General features: G+C 63.3%; 4 protein-coding genes across 4 annotated transcripts; 1 reads left to right on the top strand and 3 right to left on the bottom strand.

The window, feature by feature from the left end:
• Window positions 1–86: 86 nt before the first annotated feature.
• On the bottom strand, window positions 87–4,760 carry DHX58 (DExH-box helicase 58). The gene is made up of 12 exons (XM_064636635.1): window positions 4,182–4,760; window positions 3,903–4,104; window positions 3,626–3,816; window positions 3,307–3,423; window positions 2,955–3,081; window positions 2,692–2,874; window positions 2,352–2,608; window positions 2,091–2,240; window positions 1,687–1,848; window positions 1,206–1,396; window positions 913–1,009; window positions 87–650 (listed from the first exon to the last, which is right to left on the bottom strand). Exons 1-12 carry the CDS (start codon window positions 4,347–4,349, stop codon window positions 471–473), a joined length of 2,025 nt encoding a protein of 674 aa, XP_064492705.1. The 5' UTR covers window positions 4,350–4,760; the 3' UTR covers window positions 87–470.
• A 79-nt stretch (window positions 4,761–4,839) lies between these two features.
• Window positions 4,840–11,356, bottom strand: KAT2A (lysine acetyltransferase 2A). The gene is made up of 18 exons (XM_064636633.1): window positions 11,098–11,356; window positions 10,369–10,492; window positions 10,145–10,290; window positions 9,681–9,770; window positions 9,352–9,533; window positions 8,931–9,122; window positions 8,735–8,841; window positions 8,484–8,591; window positions 8,260–8,396; window positions 7,915–8,123; window positions 7,718–7,844; window positions 7,354–7,464; window positions 7,132–7,275; window positions 6,772–6,886; window positions 6,641–6,677; window positions 6,445–6,508; window positions 6,157–6,241; window positions 4,840–5,937 (listed from the first exon to the last, which is right to left on the bottom strand). The coding sequence occupies exons 1-18, from the start codon at window positions 11,323–11,325 to the stop codon at window positions 5,744–5,746; spliced, it is 2,400 nt and encodes a 799-aa protein (XP_064492703.1). The 5' UTR covers window positions 11,326–11,356; the 3' UTR covers window positions 4,840–5,743.
• Window positions 11,357–12,331: 975 nt separating this feature from the next.
• LOC135403028 (heat shock protein 30C-like) lies at window positions 12,332–13,232 on the bottom strand. Its single transcript, XM_064636637.1, has one exon. It carries the CDS (start codon window positions 13,077–13,079, stop codon window positions 12,483–12,485), a length of 597 nt encoding a protein of 198 aa, XP_064492707.1. The 5' UTR covers window positions 13,080–13,232; the 3' UTR covers window positions 12,332–12,482.
• Window positions 13,233–14,022: 790 nt separating this feature from the next.
• LOC135403029 (heat shock protein 30C-like) lies at window positions 14,023–14,844 on the top strand. Its single transcript, XM_064636638.1, has one exon. The coding sequence runs from the start codon at window positions 14,112–14,114 to the stop codon at window positions 14,694–14,696; it is 585 nt and encodes a 194-aa protein (XP_064492708.1). The 5' UTR covers window positions 14,023–14,111; the 3' UTR covers window positions 14,697–14,844.
• Window positions 14,845–15,076: the final 232 nt, after the last annotated feature.

Raw genomic sequence — 15,076 nt, 5'->3', positions numbered from 1 at the left:
GATCTGGCTCTGGTGCAATGTCCTCCCCCTCAAACCCACCTGTGCCCAGCCAGCTCTCACCATGAGTGACGCTGCCAATGTGCCACTTTAGTCCAGTGTTTTTAATGGAGACCCACCAAATTCACAAAGCAGAGCAGAGAAGCGCTGGGCCATGTCCTGGGCCCAGAGGAAAGGGCTGGTAATCCTGGCAGGGTTGCAGAAATCCCCCTGAGTCTGCAGTGTGGGGGGCAGGAGGGGAAGGCAGGGACATGGGGAACAGCGAAGGGTTGAGGTGGTTTCCCATCCCACTGTCTCATCATTTCTGTGTGGGTGCAGCAAAGCTCCTTAGGTAGGCACAGGCTCCAGTGAGGCATGTGCTGCAGCAGCTTGGTCCAGCAAGGAAGAGAGGAATGAGCCGTGGCTCTCTGTCCAAGGGTTCCACTGTCCCTGAAGGTGCCCTGTGAATAGTCCTCTTCTGGACAGAGCCTTTGCTAGAAGGACAGGCCTTGAGTGTCAGAGCAGTACTCCAGGTAGTCGAACTCCTTGATGGGGAATGTCACTGCACTCCACTTCTTGTACCTCCTCTTCTCTGCCGGTGTCTTCACCACAAAGTTTTTGATGGAGAGGATGGGCAGCTTCACCTGGCGGTACAGCATCTCCATCCCCCAGTCCTGTGTGGGCAGGGAGGGGACAGTCACACAGCAGCGTCCCCAGGCTGCAGGGCCACACACGCAGAGGTGAGGCAGCTCCTTGCTCCAAGGGCACATCCCCCTTTGGAGACAGCCTGTGTCTCCCAGCACACATGACACGAGCGCATGACAGCACACATGACACAGCTCCATTCCTCAGCCAGGAGCTGGGGCACACGGCACAGCCCTTCCTGCCCCTCCAGCTCTGCCTGGGCTGCAGCCCCAGGGGAATTGTGGTGCTCACCTGGCTGCACTCACTGCAGGAGATACGGCAGCCGGGCTCCCAGTCCTTAAAAGTCCGCTGGAACTGTATTTTCCCAGAGGAAACTCTGTAATACAACCTGCAAGGAAGGGCCCAACAGATGCTAAGGACAATGGTCCAGGGGACACAGACAGGGCAGCACAGGCACTGCTGTAGTCACACAGTCAAAGTCCCCGTGAGCTCCCTTGACCAGGGTCCCCAAGAAAGAGCCGGCAGCAGGCCGGTGCCACTCCTGCCCATCTGCCTGCTCACCCCTGCCCATGCCAGGCTCCTACCCGAAGTTGGGGTTGACGTTGACGTGGTGTATGCCCTCCACGGTGCGGATGTCGCTGCCACGGCACACGGCCGTGCCACAGCTGACACAGTGCAGGTAAACAGCGTCCGGGTCGTGCAGCTGCCGCCGCTCGCTGATCCTGGCCTCCTTCATCAGCCAGGTGGCTACGGCCACCCGCTGCAGCTCCCGGATCTGCAGAGGGCAGGGGGGACAGGGGTCAGTGCAGGGCTGCAGGCAAGGACAGATGGCAGAGATGACAAGATCCAGAGCCACGGAGCAATGCACCATCCCAGGAGCACAAGCTACAGGGCAGGATGGGCAGGGCAGGATGGGACAGACACATGTTGTCCCATGCCCCTCACACAACCCCATCCTAGGAGCTGGTGCTGCCCTGAGGCACAGCAGGCAGCCAAACTCAGGGTGTAGAGGCAGGCACAAGCTGCCTGGCCCTCCCAGTGCCCAGGGCAGAGCCCAACACCCACCTTTTGGCGATACTCCTGCTCAGGCATGGCTTGCACCTCCTGGATTGCCCTCTCCATGAGCTTCACCAGGTCCTCGTTGAGCAGCTCTCGGGACACCTCTTTGCTGCTGGCTTTGGCGAGGACGGAATAGACACTGTTCTCAGCACGGGCACGGCCCCGGGCCTGAAGTGCAAGGGGCCAAATGCTTCAGTCAGCAGAGGAGGGACATGACTGGCCCCTCAGTGCCACCCTGTGAGGATGGAGCCACCTCTGCCCTCCCCCGTGCCTTGCCAAGCAGATGTTCTACCAGGGGCTGGGCTCATCCCCAGGGCTCTGTCAGCGGGCGAGGAATGCAAGAACCCCCATGTCCCACCCCCATGGCTTTGGGGCATCCCAGCAAGGGCCAGAGGAAGCCCGGGCAGCACCTGCATCATGGCGATCTCGTTGGTCATCAGCCCATAGCGGACCACAATGTTGCACTCAGGGATGTCCAGGCCCTCCTCGGCCACGCTGGTGGAGAAGAGCAGGTTGAGGGCTCCCTCACGGAACTGCTTGATCACATCTTGCTGTTCATTCTGAGGGGACAGGGGTGATACTTCAGCAGCTGTGCAGGGCTCTGAGCCCCTCACAGCACGCACAGCATCCCCAAAACATGAAGAGTGGGGTCCTGCCCACCCTCTGCTCACCTGTGTCATGTGCCTGGTCTGGTTGCTGTAGCCAGCACCGGTGAGGACAGCGGCCCTGATGTGTTGCCCGTGGAGCGTGGCCGTGCCCTGCAGCCAGCTGAGCAGGCTGTAGGCACTCTGCCGTGTCTTGGTGAAGACAATGCCACGAGAAGCACCCAGGGGCTGGAAGTGATCCCGCAGGATCTCCTCCAGCTTGCCTAGGCTGGGGTTCTCATAGCGCTGGTCCCCAGCAAGCGCCTGCAGGATCTCCCTGTTCTCTGTGCAGGCAAGAGGGGTGTCAAAGGGACTCCCCGTCCCCCAAATGCAGCCAGCACCACTCCCCTGCAGGCCCTTCTGTTACCCTCAAACATGGTGGTGAGGAACTGTTCGGTGGGGTCCTTTGCATCCCTCTCAGTGCTGTAGAACTGCTGGAGGCACTGGAAGGCGTCGACCGTCCGCACGGTGTCATTGATCAGCAGAGCGTCGTTGTACTTGCGCAGGTGCAGGGCACACGCCCGAGTCTTGCGGCAAAACATCTCCGAGGCTGGCAGGGCCGGGGGGCACCGTGGTCACAGCCCATCCCCATGGCTCGGCCCCACCACACCCACACTGCCGCCCCCTCACCTCTCTTCTCCAGCTCCACAACGCGCTGCTCGTAAATCTGCGTGCCGAAGTCCTGTGATGAGTGAGGCATCTCCATGTACTGATGGATCTGCTCCATCACCTTCTTCAGCCGGTCGCCAAAGGGGTCCTGGGAGCAGGGAGGGGCTCAGGACCCAGAAACCGTAGCTGTTTGCATAGCGGGACCTGGACAGTTGCAGGATCCCCCGGCACCAAAGCTCTGGGTCAATTGATTCCTCTCACTGGCCTGAGCGAAGCGGACGGAGGGATGCAGCCCCTCCACTCAGCAGAGCTTGGGGGGGTCTCATCTTCCACCCAGCAAGCAGCCCCCTGGCTTTGAGCAGCCGCCCCTCACCTGTGCTCTCTCCTGGAACAGGTCATACTGCTTCCTGGGTTGCGGGATGTGGCTCTGCAGCTGCTGCACCTCCTCCTGTGCCGACGTGATCTTCTCAGTGTCCAAATTGGCACAGATCTGAGAGGCAAAGACCCCACTTCCAGCCATAAGCCCAGCAGCCCAGGACAATGCAGCATGTGGTGCTCGCTGACACTCTGGCAAGTTTAGGAATGTTCCCCTGGTCTGCCCAGCACCTGAGCATCAACCCCCATCACAAGGAATATCCTGCTGTATCCCTGGGGAAGCTGTGCCAACACAGGATGGGGGGCACAGGACCCACCTGCAGGATGTGCTCTACAGCCCCCTCGAAGGAGGTTGCCCCCCCAGTGCCAGGGGATGCTGTCAACCCCAGGACTTGTGGCAGGTCCTGCTGTCCACTGAGCTTGCCCTGCAGATATCTCAGCATGATCTTGTTGTAGACAGAGTCCTTGTGTGTGTGATGGCACTCGTCTATCACCAGCAGTGAGAAATCTGTGCCAGACCAGGGAGGGGAGTGGGGTGAGACGGGGGCTCAGCCAGGGTCTTGGGACCAGCAGGATGCGGGATCCAACACCCACCTGTCAGGTCCACGTGCATGTCCTCTTCAGTGCTGACCAGTGCATTCTGCAGGATCTGGGCTGTGCAGATGACAACATCACTCTTCTTCACCAGGTAGGCAAAGAAGACCTTGTGGCTGGTGTCTCCGCTGATGGACGTTACCTTAAAGGTGTCCTGCAGTGTGTGGAACTCCTTCTCGACGTGCTGGTCCACCAGGTGCACCTGTGACCACAGGACCCCGCTCAGCGCCGGCCGGGAACGGCACCCGCGGCTCCCGCTGTCCCGGGGCAGGGCAGCACCTTGTTGACCAGCACGGCCACCTTGCCGCCCCGCCGGCTCTCCAGATGCCGACGGCAGACGTGGACGGCAACGCGGGTCTTGCCGGCGCCCGTGGGCAGCCAGACGATGCTGTTGCGGCCACGCAGGGCCGGGGCCGCCGCCTCCCGCTGGTACCCGCGGAGCTCCATTCCCTGCCGGTCCGAGTCGTGCCGCTCCGGGCCCCGCCGTCCGTGCCCCGCAGCCGGGAAACGAAACTGAAGGCGGTGCGTCCTGCCGGTCCCGGCGGGGCGGGGCCCAGCCAGGGGTGTCCTCGCCGGCCGCGCTGGGGCCAACCGAGCCGAGCCGAGCCGAGCCGAGCCGCCCGCCCAGCCCGGGAACCCCCCAGCGAACCCCGGCTGCGAACCGAAACCGAAACGGGGCGCGGCTCCCACAGCCCCCCCGCACCCCGACAGCCCCTGCTCCCTCGCCTCTCCGCGACCCCGGGGCAGCACCGTGCACCCCAACCAGCCCCTGCACCGCAGCTCTGCCCAGTGTACCCCAGCCCATCCGCGGGGCTCTTCACGCTCTCCCCATCCTGAGCTGTTCCTGTTCCCCTCCCCAGCACAAACACCCCCAGAACACCCCACGCTGTCCCCCCACCCACCGCGCTGGGGTGAGCCCCAAGGAGGGAGCTGGGGCTGCACAAGGACATTTATTATTAAAAAAAAAAAACAAACAAAAAAACCCGAAAAACCAACAAAACACCAGTCAAGTGGAATGGGTGTGAGTGGGGGGCAGGGAAGGGGGGGGAAGGGGCACAAGGAGGGAGGCGAGCAGAGGTGGTTGCCAGCCTGGGCAGAGCAGGGGGAGCAGAGGCCAGCACAGCACCAGGGAGCCCCCTGCCCTGGCACTCAGAGGGGCAGGACTGGGACTGGAAGCACCCCCTACCCCTGGCTGGCAGAAAGGGCAGGTAGGATGTACAGGCAGGGACAATGGATGTACAGGCAAGGAGGAAGTACAGGCAGGGAGGGCAGACCTGCCCCAGGGGGAGGGAATAGCTGAGAGGCAGCAGGAGCTGGGGGTGCAGGGCAGAGCCCCCCTCCCAGCAGGAGCCTGGCCCAGGAGCAGCACCGCTGCGGGCAGCCCAGGCACAGGGCTGACCCCGCCGTACATTCAACACAAGGGCAGGGGCTGCCTGTGCGTGGACGGAGCGGAAACCAAAGCACTTGTGTGCCCCTACCCTGTCACAGGGAGCCAGGGCAGAAGGCACGACCCCAGGGAGGGGGGACACACCAGGGTCGGGGGGGTCCTACACCCCAGGCTGAGGCAGGAACTCAGTGCTGCCCCTGCTCCAGGAAGATCCTGATGAGGTAGCTCCAGCCTCAACCCTGCTCCCTACAAGAGGCAGCCAGAGCATCTCAAAGTTAAAAGCACCAGCCCCACTGGCCCCCTCACCCCCCAGAAAGGAAGGTCCAGCTCCCCAGGCTGCTCAGCAGCACCAGTTCCTCCAGCAGCTCTTGCCCATGGAGTGGGGTGGGTCCCACAGGAGCCCTGTCCCTCCCATTGGGTGGCTGGTGGCCATGGCAGGTCCAGGCCAGCCCCCCTACTTGTCGATGAGCCCCCCTTCCTTGAGTTTGAAGTAGAAGAACTTCTCCAGGGTGTTGGCACACTTGCAGTAGTCGCTGTCGGGTGGGTTGTACTCGCGGCAGTTAGTGATGATGCGCTGCAGGTCAGCGATGAACAGCTTCTTGGTGACATAGTAGCGGTTCTTCAGGCGCTCGGTCATGGTCTTCAGGTCTGGGGGTGGGGAAGGGTCAGGACCCCGCCCCAGGCCTCTGCATCCCCAGCCACAGAGCTGGGCACCAAGTATGGGTCCCAACTCATCCTTTTGTCTGCTGGGCTGTCCCGGGGCTCCCACCACCCCAAACGTGAGTCCCCAGCTCAGATCCCACAACGAAGGGGGGATATCCAGCCCCCCCACCACCCTGCCCCGGGGGACCAGACACAGCCACCTACCAATGGGGAAGCGGATGATTTCATAGTAGTCTGGTGCCTCTGACTTCTTCACTGGCTCCATGAAGGGCCACGCGCTGGGGTGGGTCTGGGGAGAGGCGGGGGGCAGTTAGAGCAGCGAGTGTACACAGCCCCTGCTGACTCCAGCACACAGGGGTCCTGCTCCCCCTGCGCCTGGGTCACCCCAGCAGCCCCTGAGGGCAGAGCCCTGCACAGCCCATCCCAGAGAGGCAGCTCTGAGGGCTATGAGGAGTCGTGCACCCCGGAGTGAGGGTCCCGTCCTGCCCTCACCTTGATCTGGGCCAGGAGGTTCTTCAGGGTGTTGTAGAGTTGGTCCGGGTCCTTCAGCTCCTTCCTGCAGGACAAAGCCAGCACCTGTCAGCCTCTCTCCATTGCAGGGCCGGGCAGTGCCGGGAGCAAGGGGCAGTCCAAGCTCAGCCCCCAGCCCAGCTGCTGCAGGACGCCCACCCCCTCATGCAGCACTCACCCCTTCTCCTTCCCCAGTGGTTTCCATCCTGTTTCTCCTGGAATACAATTGTCAGTGTCACCATGTTTGCCCTGCAGCCATGGGCAGGAAGGACAGAGCCCTCCTGTGAGACCCCCCCCACCAGGACTCACGGATGCCAGGGACGCTCTCGATGGGGATCTGCCGCACACCTTCCTTGAAGCAGGTGAGGCCTGGGTAGACCTTGCGGATCTGTGCCTGTTTCCTCTCTATCAGCTTCTTGATGATCTGCAGGGAAGGGCGTTGGAAGGGGGGAGATGAGCAGGGGCTGCAGGGAGCTATACCGTGATGTGGAACCCCACAGAGCCACCGCCCAGGGCCAGAGCCAACCCCAGCCACTGTCAACACCACCAGTGTCCCCTCTCTGCCCTGCAAGCCTGCTCCCAGGGCTAGCACAGCCCCACACCTCTCCCCTGCCTTTGGCGGATAGCTGGCAGCGCCCACCTGCCCTCCTGCCCAACCCTGGGCTGTACCTCCTTCTGCTTCTTGATGATGTGGGAGAGCTCAGTGTAGGGGATGCGAGGGTTCAGCTCACACTCCATCAGGGTCGCCCCCTCATAGTCCTTGATGTAGCCCAGGTAGCGGCTCTTGGGGACCTTGATGTCCTTGGAAAAGCCCTAGGAGGGAGGGGACAGATGGAAGGGGGCAGCAGGGCAGCAGGGCTGGTGGGGGCTTTCCCAGGAGAAGGAGCCCACCTGCTTTTTGAAGTAGCCGATGGCGTACTCGTCTGCATAGGTGAGGAAGTAGAGGATGTTGTGCTTGATGTGGTACTCCTTCAGGTGGTTCATCAGGTGCGTCCCATAGCCCTGGGGGAGTCGCCGTGAGACAGGGAACCCCCAGGCAGCCCGAGTTGGGATGCACAGCCCCCTACCAGCATGGACATGGCAGCTGGAAGAGGTCCTGGAGCAACTACCACCATTTGGGGCTGGACAGTGGTGAGCAGGTCTGGCTGCCCAAGGGGCTGGGGCACCCCTACTCCATCTACAGCAAGACCAATCTGTTCATGCTGGGCTGCTGGGGACCCTCACATGCGCCCACCCCTCTTCTCCCCGCTCTCACCTTCACTTGCTCATTGGAGGTGACAGCACAGAAGACAATCTCCGTGAAGCCCTGGGTGGGGAACATGCGGAAGCAGATCCCCCCGATCACTCGGCCATCCTTGATCAGTGCCAGGGTCTTGTGCTTCCTGCGGGCAGCACGGCCGAGGGTGAGGAGAGCCCCCCAGACCAGCCCCCCCGCGCCCCTCAGCCACGCACGGGTCAAAGACGAGGCGAGTGATGTACTCCTTGGGCATGCGGGGCAGCTGGTGCGAGAAGACGTTCTGCAGCCCCACCAGCCACATCAGGATCTTCTTGTTGGACTTCTGTGAGAGGGAGTTGCCGATGACGTGGAACTCGATGATGCCGCGCCGCTCCTCCAGCCGCGCCGTCTCGTCCCGCGCCGCGTTGGCCGACAGCAGGCTGGTCTGGGGGGGCAGGGTGGGGGTCACTGGCCCCGCACAGCTGCTGTGGGGGGAGCCCCACTCCACCCTGGCACACTGAGAAAGAAGCTCTGTGGGCCACAGAGAGCAACGAAGCCACCTCAGCATCCCCAGCCTGTACCTCGGGGCCCAGCATGGCAGCAGGGTCCGTGATGGTCAGCATGACCTCGTTCACCAGCTCCATGGGGATGTCTCCCATGACACGGATCCGCTTGGCATCCTCCAGTGTCAGGCTCTCGGGCAGCTTCCGCTTCTCCCCTGGGAGCAGAGCAGAGCGGCACATCCAGCACCGGGAGGGACCAGGGACCATTCCAGCTCTGTGACACAGGCTCACACTGGTCCTACCTGGCAGGGGCTCCGGTGCACTGGCATCCAGGCTGGCAGCCGAGCTGCTGCTGCTGAGCTTCTTGCTGAAGAGCGGAGTGGTGGGCACGGCAACAGTGCTGACTGCAGCTGGAACAGACCAAGGTGCCCGTGACAGCCAGAAAGCACCTCGTCACGCCACGGCAGCCCAGCCACTGCCACCACCATGGCTCACCCACACCTCGGCCCTTTATCCCACAGCCACCAAACTGGGGGGCTGCTCCCCAAAATACCTGGGCGAGACACCAGCTGGGCACCCTCTGTGGCTGGCACCGTGAAATCGGCCTCCCAGATCGGAGAGTTCTCGCCGTAGATCTCCTCCTCCAGCATGGAGAGGAACCTGGCAGGGAGTGGCACGTTGGTGTGCAGGGGTCCCAAGGGAGGAGCCCCCTCAGTACTCCAGCAGCCACCCCCACACGGGGCACCTACTTGGGGAAGTGGGTGAGGATCAGTGTCCGCTTCTCTGGCACCAGCTTGTCCTTCTCCACACGGAACTTCTCCAGCAGCTGCCGGCGGGTGACCGTGAAGATGGACTTAAGGAGGCTGCGCCCAAAGACGTGGGTGGTCTCGTAGCGGGGCAGGCTGTCACAGCTCTGTGGCACGTGGCAGTAGCACAGCCACCTATGGGACAAGAAGGGGCTCCAGTGACCGGAGACTCCAGAGCATCCATATCCCTCCTGGGACAAGGCTGCCAGGAGGGGAGCAGGTGGATGGAGGGCATGGCTGACATTTGGAAGCGGTGTCCCCACCGGATGCCGGCTGTCCTAAGGGACCAACAATCTGGGAGAGCTGGGGAGAGTCCCGGAGTCAGACCTCAGGGTGGCTGGCTCAGCACCCTCCCTGTCCTCACCTGGTGTAGTTGACTTTGTAGGTGGCCACGTCGTCGTTCTGGGAGCGCTGCCGGAACTGTGACGGCGTTTCCAGCTTCCAGTAGTTGAGGCAGAGCAGGAACATCTTGGAGAGTTCGTACATGGTCTGGCGCTCCTTGGGCGGCAAGTGGCTGAACTTGTACTGCACAAAGTTCAGGACTCCCTGGGGAGGGGATGGGGTGGTGGGAGGGTGCCAGGGACTGCTCTGGGCCCTTCTGTGCTGCCTCCCGAAAAGCGAGGGGACCATGCAAGAGCAGCAGAACACAGGACAAGCTATCAGGGCAGTGCACGAGCCTGACAGCAGACTCACCTGCTCAATGTTTGGTTTCTCAAAGGGAGGGCTCCCCAGGGACCCCTCGACCACAGGCTGGCTCATCTGCAGGATGCACTTTCGCAGCAGCTACAAAGACACCACATGGTCACCACAGGCCCAGGAACCAGCTGCTCCAGCAGTGGTGGAGGTGGCCAAATGCTGCCACGGGGCTGCTCTCATTTCCACAGTCAGGAAGGCACCAGGGTCCCCCTAGGAGCATGCTCGTTCATGCCCTAGAAACCCCCCTCCCAGGAAATTCCAGGCCAGGAGAGCAGTCGCTCCAGGACAGGGTCAGCATCCCAGGTCTCTGGCTGGGCTGTGGGACAGCTCACAGCCACAGCTCCACCCCCAGCAGAGCACGAGCAGTGTGACAGCAGCCCCAGCTCCCCTGCAATGCCCAGGGACTCTGCACAAGCCCCCCTGGAGGTGGGGCAGTGAGACATGCCCAGCCCCAGACGCACCTTGAACAGGTAGAAATACACCTGCTTGGTGTCCGTGTCCTCTTCCTTGTGCACGGACATGAAGAGGTTCTCCACATCCACCACCATGCCCAGCAGACGGTTGATCTCCTCCTCTGAGACGTTCTCCAGGTGGGACACGTGGTCCGCTGTGCCGGAGAGAAAGCCATGGTGAGACCGGGGGGGGTCAGCACCACTGCCCTGCCCAGGGGTCCCGCAGTGGTTACCCAGTGTGTGCCCACAGCTCCGGCAGGGCTCGCTCAGGTTGGTCACCGGCTGCTGCAGGTCCATGCGGGGGGCTGTGGGGGGGTTGGGGTTCTTCCAGCCATTGCACTTGCAGGCGTCGTTGGCCTGGGACGAGGGACAGGAGTGGCCATCACAGTGGCTGCCATGTGCCAAGGCAGCCGCCTTCTCGGGCCAAATGATTTCCCTGGTTCCCACTTAGCCCTGTTGACCCACATCAGCTTTTCTCAGCCCTCACCTGGCATCTCCCACCACTCCGACACTTCTCTGCGTGCAGCCCCAGGACCCTGCAGTGCCTGCCCAGGGATGTCCCTGCATCTCCTTCAGACAACTGAGCGCCCTCCTCCTGCAACCCCTGCCCATGCACAGCCCAGCACTCCCTCCTGTACCCCCTGTACAGGCCAGCACCCGCTCCTGCACCCCTTGCACCCACCCTCTTGCACCCCTGAGCCCCCCTGCTGCATCCTATACCCATAGACGTCCCTGCACTCCCGCCTACATCCCCCACCCAGGTCAGCACCCTCCTCCTGCATCCTTCACCCATGCCCAGCCTTGAACCCCCCATTCCTACATCCCCTGCACCGCCCACCCATGCCCGTCCTTGTATCCCCACTCCTGCGCCCCCTGCGCCCCTCTCCTGCATCCCCCACCCACGCACAGCCTTGAACCCCACCTCCTGCACCCCCTGCCCCCCCGGTCCCGGTGTCCCCCACCTTGCAAGCCGAGAAGACCCCCAGCTTCTCCAGCTTCTTCCCGCGGGGGAACCCCCGCACCTGCGCCTTGCGCTGGCTCGCCCGCTGCTGCTGGCTCAGCCCGGGCCGGGCCGGGTCGCTGGACCCCGCTCCTCCCGCCGCTACGCCGCTTCCCCCCGCCGCTGCCGCCGTTCCCGTGCCCGGACCCGGCGGGGGCCGCCCGGGCTGCGCGGCCTCCGGCTCCGCCATGCCGGGCCCGGCGTGCGCCCCGCGCTCACTGCGCCTGCGCGCCGGGCACGCCGGGCACGCCGGGAGCCGTAGTCCGCTGAGGCGGCGGAGGTGGGGCCGGGGCTCCCGGGCCGGGCCTCCCGGGGCCGGTCCACATCACCTGCAGCCCCGGCAGGGAGCAGAGCAGAGCTCCCGCCCGGGTTTGCTGACGGCCAAGGGGGATCAAGCTCCGGCCGCGACGACCCACGGCGACAGCCTGTGCCGGGGCGGTGCCGAGCCATCGGTGCCCAGAGAAGCGCCCCGGTCCCTCCGATAACCGGTACCGATCCCGGTCCGGCGGCGCACGACCCCGCGGACTCCTCCAAATATGGAGTGTGGTCACGCCCCCTCTAAATGTGCTATATGACCCCTCTCCTCCAAATATGGGGTGTGGCCACGCCCCCTCTAAATGCGCTATACGACCCCTCTCTATTCTCCATATATGGATGTGGTCACGCCCCCTGTCCCTCGCGGCCACGCGGGGCGTGGCCAAACGCCCGGAATGGTTGTGGCCCCGCCCCTAATGATGTAATGAGGTGGCCCCGCCCCGTGGTCCTTTATGGGAGGTCACGCCCATTCCCAGGAGGGGCGTGGCTTGGCGGGGGCGGGGCCTGGCGCCGGGCCGAGTCGCGGGCAGCGCCTGGAAGGTGCCAGCAACGGGGGGGGGGGCGGCCCGGGGGGTGCGGGCACAGCTCGGCACGTGGCCCAGCAGGCGCCGCACGAGAGTGTTCCCGAAGACTCGGGTCAGGTGTCCGAAGGCTGCCCAGGGGGATGCTCAGGACCTGCCGGGGATTCTCAGCACTGCGCACAGGCTGGAAGCCCCTTGCCCAACCTCCTCTGCCAGGGCAGGGCTGGGGAGAGGTGCCAGGGACATGCCCTGTGCCAGCACAGCCCCACTTCCCACCCTGCCATCCCACTGCGTGGGTAGAGGTAGGAGCATTGCAAAGCACAGGGCTGGGCAAGACCAGAAACACAGAAATCACGCAAATAAAAGTCAGGAATATTTATTACATATAAAAAAGCTGCATGTTCTGGGCAGACACCACCCCCTGGGCCATCGCGCAGTCCCAGCACGGTCCCGCTCTGTGGCCAGTAGCTGCCCCATCTGCCAGGCTCAGCCCGGCCCCTGCTGCTCCCCATCACGCCTTGGCCCGTTCAGCTCCATCCTCAGCGCTGGCTGCTACCTGTGCCACCGCCGGCCCCATCTGGATGGGCACATTCCTCTCCGGAGCAGCCGGCAGGGCCAGCTTGGGGGCCTCGATGCGGAGCTGCCCGTCCTTCGACAGGGAGCAGGTCAGCGCCTCGGCGTCCACCTCCTCGGGCACGTCCCACTCCCGCTTCAGCACCTCGTACTTGTAGGAGAAGGAGCCCTTCTCATCCGTGCTCTGCGTCTCCTTCTGCCCCACCAGCACCACCTTCCTGCCCACCACCTTCACCGACAGCTGCTCGGGCGCAAAGTCCTTCACGTCCTGGCAGACGGAGAAGCCGTCCCCGGAGCCCTGGGTCAGGGCTGCGCTGGTGCTCGGGGCGATGCCGACCCGCCCGGGGCTGCTCCCAGTGCTCAGGAACTGCTCGACGCTGCTCATGAACTCCCGAGCCCTTTCCATCTCCAGCCGCATCTCCCGCTCCAGCTCGGCGAAGAGGGTGCCTGGATGAGGCCAGAGGGTGCGGATGGGTCCCAGCCACGGGAACAGCGAGCTGGACATGGGCGGCATGAAGTGCAGGCGGCAAAGCATCTCTGCTCCCGGCAAATGCTCCGGCTGTGCTGTGGCTCTGCTCGGTGCAGCGGCTGGAGCGGTGCTGGGTTGGGGCCAGGGAGCAGCGGGTTTTATGCTCCCCTGCCCAGGGGTGTGCCCCTTCCAGAACACTCTCTCCCCACGCACCCTCCTGGAGCCATCGCCTATTTTTGAGAGGCTGATTATCCACAAGCCAAAATAGCTGTGCCTGTTTCTGGGGACGAGTCACACGCCGCAAATAGGGAGCTGCAATCACCACTGGGAGCTCGGGTTTCTGCAGAGCCACCGTGATGCAGCAGCGCCCATGGGCCCCCAGAGCCCTTCCCTGGCCCCTGTGCTGGGGGCTTGGTGAGGCCAGGCTTTGCAGTGCCAGGAGCACATCCCTTTGGCCAGTACAGGGACAATCCCACCTCTAAAACAACGTGTCCCTTGTCACCCTCTGCCAGACACCTCTCACACTTTCTGGGATCCCCCCGTCCTGTCCTGTCACATCCCCTCAGCACCCCACTGTGCACCCTGGCTCCTGGTCTCACCTGGGGGGACCTCCCTGAGCACTGAGGGTCCTGCAAACAGGGAAGGGGGCAGAGAGGCTCTCCTGGCTGCAGATGGGGGAAATGGGCCCCAGGTAAGGGTGGGAGGAAACAAGCCCGGCCCTGCTCCCTGCCTGGGAAATGGAAAGGGCACAGATTTTTGGCAGGGGTGGCTCAGGCATCCCACACAGAGGCTGAGGTGATGCTGCTAATTATAAGCCAGGAGAGCAGAGGTGCAAGAGTCAGGGCGAAGGTATGCCGGGCACGACGTCAGCAGCGCCTCTCCTCACGGGTGAGTAACAAGAATGAGCTGGAACGGGCTGGAAAGAGCTGAGCTCTTCTCCCGAAGGTGACGTAATTTTCGGGACGAGGCCACGCCTCCAGTGAACGGGAATAAAAGGCTCCGCCGGCAGCAGCGGGGCAGAACGCTTCCAGCCCACTGGAGAGGGGAAAAGAAGCAGCAGCAACAGCAACAACAGCAGCAACAACAGCAGCAGCAGAGATGCTTTGCCGGATGCACCTCGCACCATTCGCCTCCAGCTCCCTGGCCAGCCGTCTGGGCACGGTGAGGACCCTCTGGCCACACGCAGAGACCATCTTCACTGAGCTGCAGCAGGAGATGGAGAAAGCTCGGGAGTTCATGAGCAGCTTCGAGCAGCTTCTGAGCAACCACGGAGCCATCGCAGCGGAGCGTGCCCCGAGCACCAGCACGACCCTGGCCCAGGGCTCCGGGGACGGCTTCTCCGTCTGCCAGGACGTGAAGAACTTCGCTCCCGAGCAGCTGTCGGTGAAGGTGGTGGGCAGGAAGGTGGTGCTGGTGGGGCAGAAGGAGACACAGAACGTCGACGAGAAGGGCTCCTTCTCCTACAAGTACGAGGTGCTGAAGCGGGAGTGGGACGTGCCCGAGGAGGTGGACGCCGAGGCGCTGACCTGCTCCCTGTCGAAGGACGGGCAGCTCCGCATCGAGGCCCCCAAGCTGGCCCTGCCGGCTGCTCCGGAGAGGAATGTGCCCATCCAGGTCAGCCCTGCAGCCCCACAGCCTGGACCAGCCTCTGAGGACGAAGCTGCCAACAAAGCCCAGGTGTAACTGGATGGGACCCCATGGCCACGGCAGGACCGGAGCAGACAGGAGCAAGTCTTGGGTTTAAGCCCAGACAAGCTCCATCAGCAATGATGTCATTTTTTTCACTATACTGGAATGTTTTTGTATCCAATAAAAATACTTTTGCATAGAACCTTCATGTGCTTTCTGGGTGTTGATTGACGGGGAGGCTGCGCCCTGCTCTTGCCTCTGGAGCTGGATGCACAGAGAGGGAAAAACATCTCGCTTCTCAGGGCAGCACAAAACGGGGTCGACAGCAGCCCCAGAGGGAGGGAAGGGATCTGGGAGCTCTGTGCTGCTTGGGGAGAGGGGTAGGCAGGAAGGTCCCAGGCACAGAGGCAGCCCCACTCACCTGTACCACACTC

Source organism: Pseudopipra pipra, chromosome 26 (assembly GCF_036250125.1).
Source record: "Pseudopipra pipra isolate bDixPip1 chromosome 26, bDixPip1.hap1, whole genome shotgun sequence".
Classification (NCBI taxonomy): Eukaryota; Metazoa; Chordata; class Aves; order Passeriformes; family Pipridae; genus Pseudopipra; species Pseudopipra pipra.
This window is presented reverse-complemented; position numbering and strand designations above follow the sequence as displayed.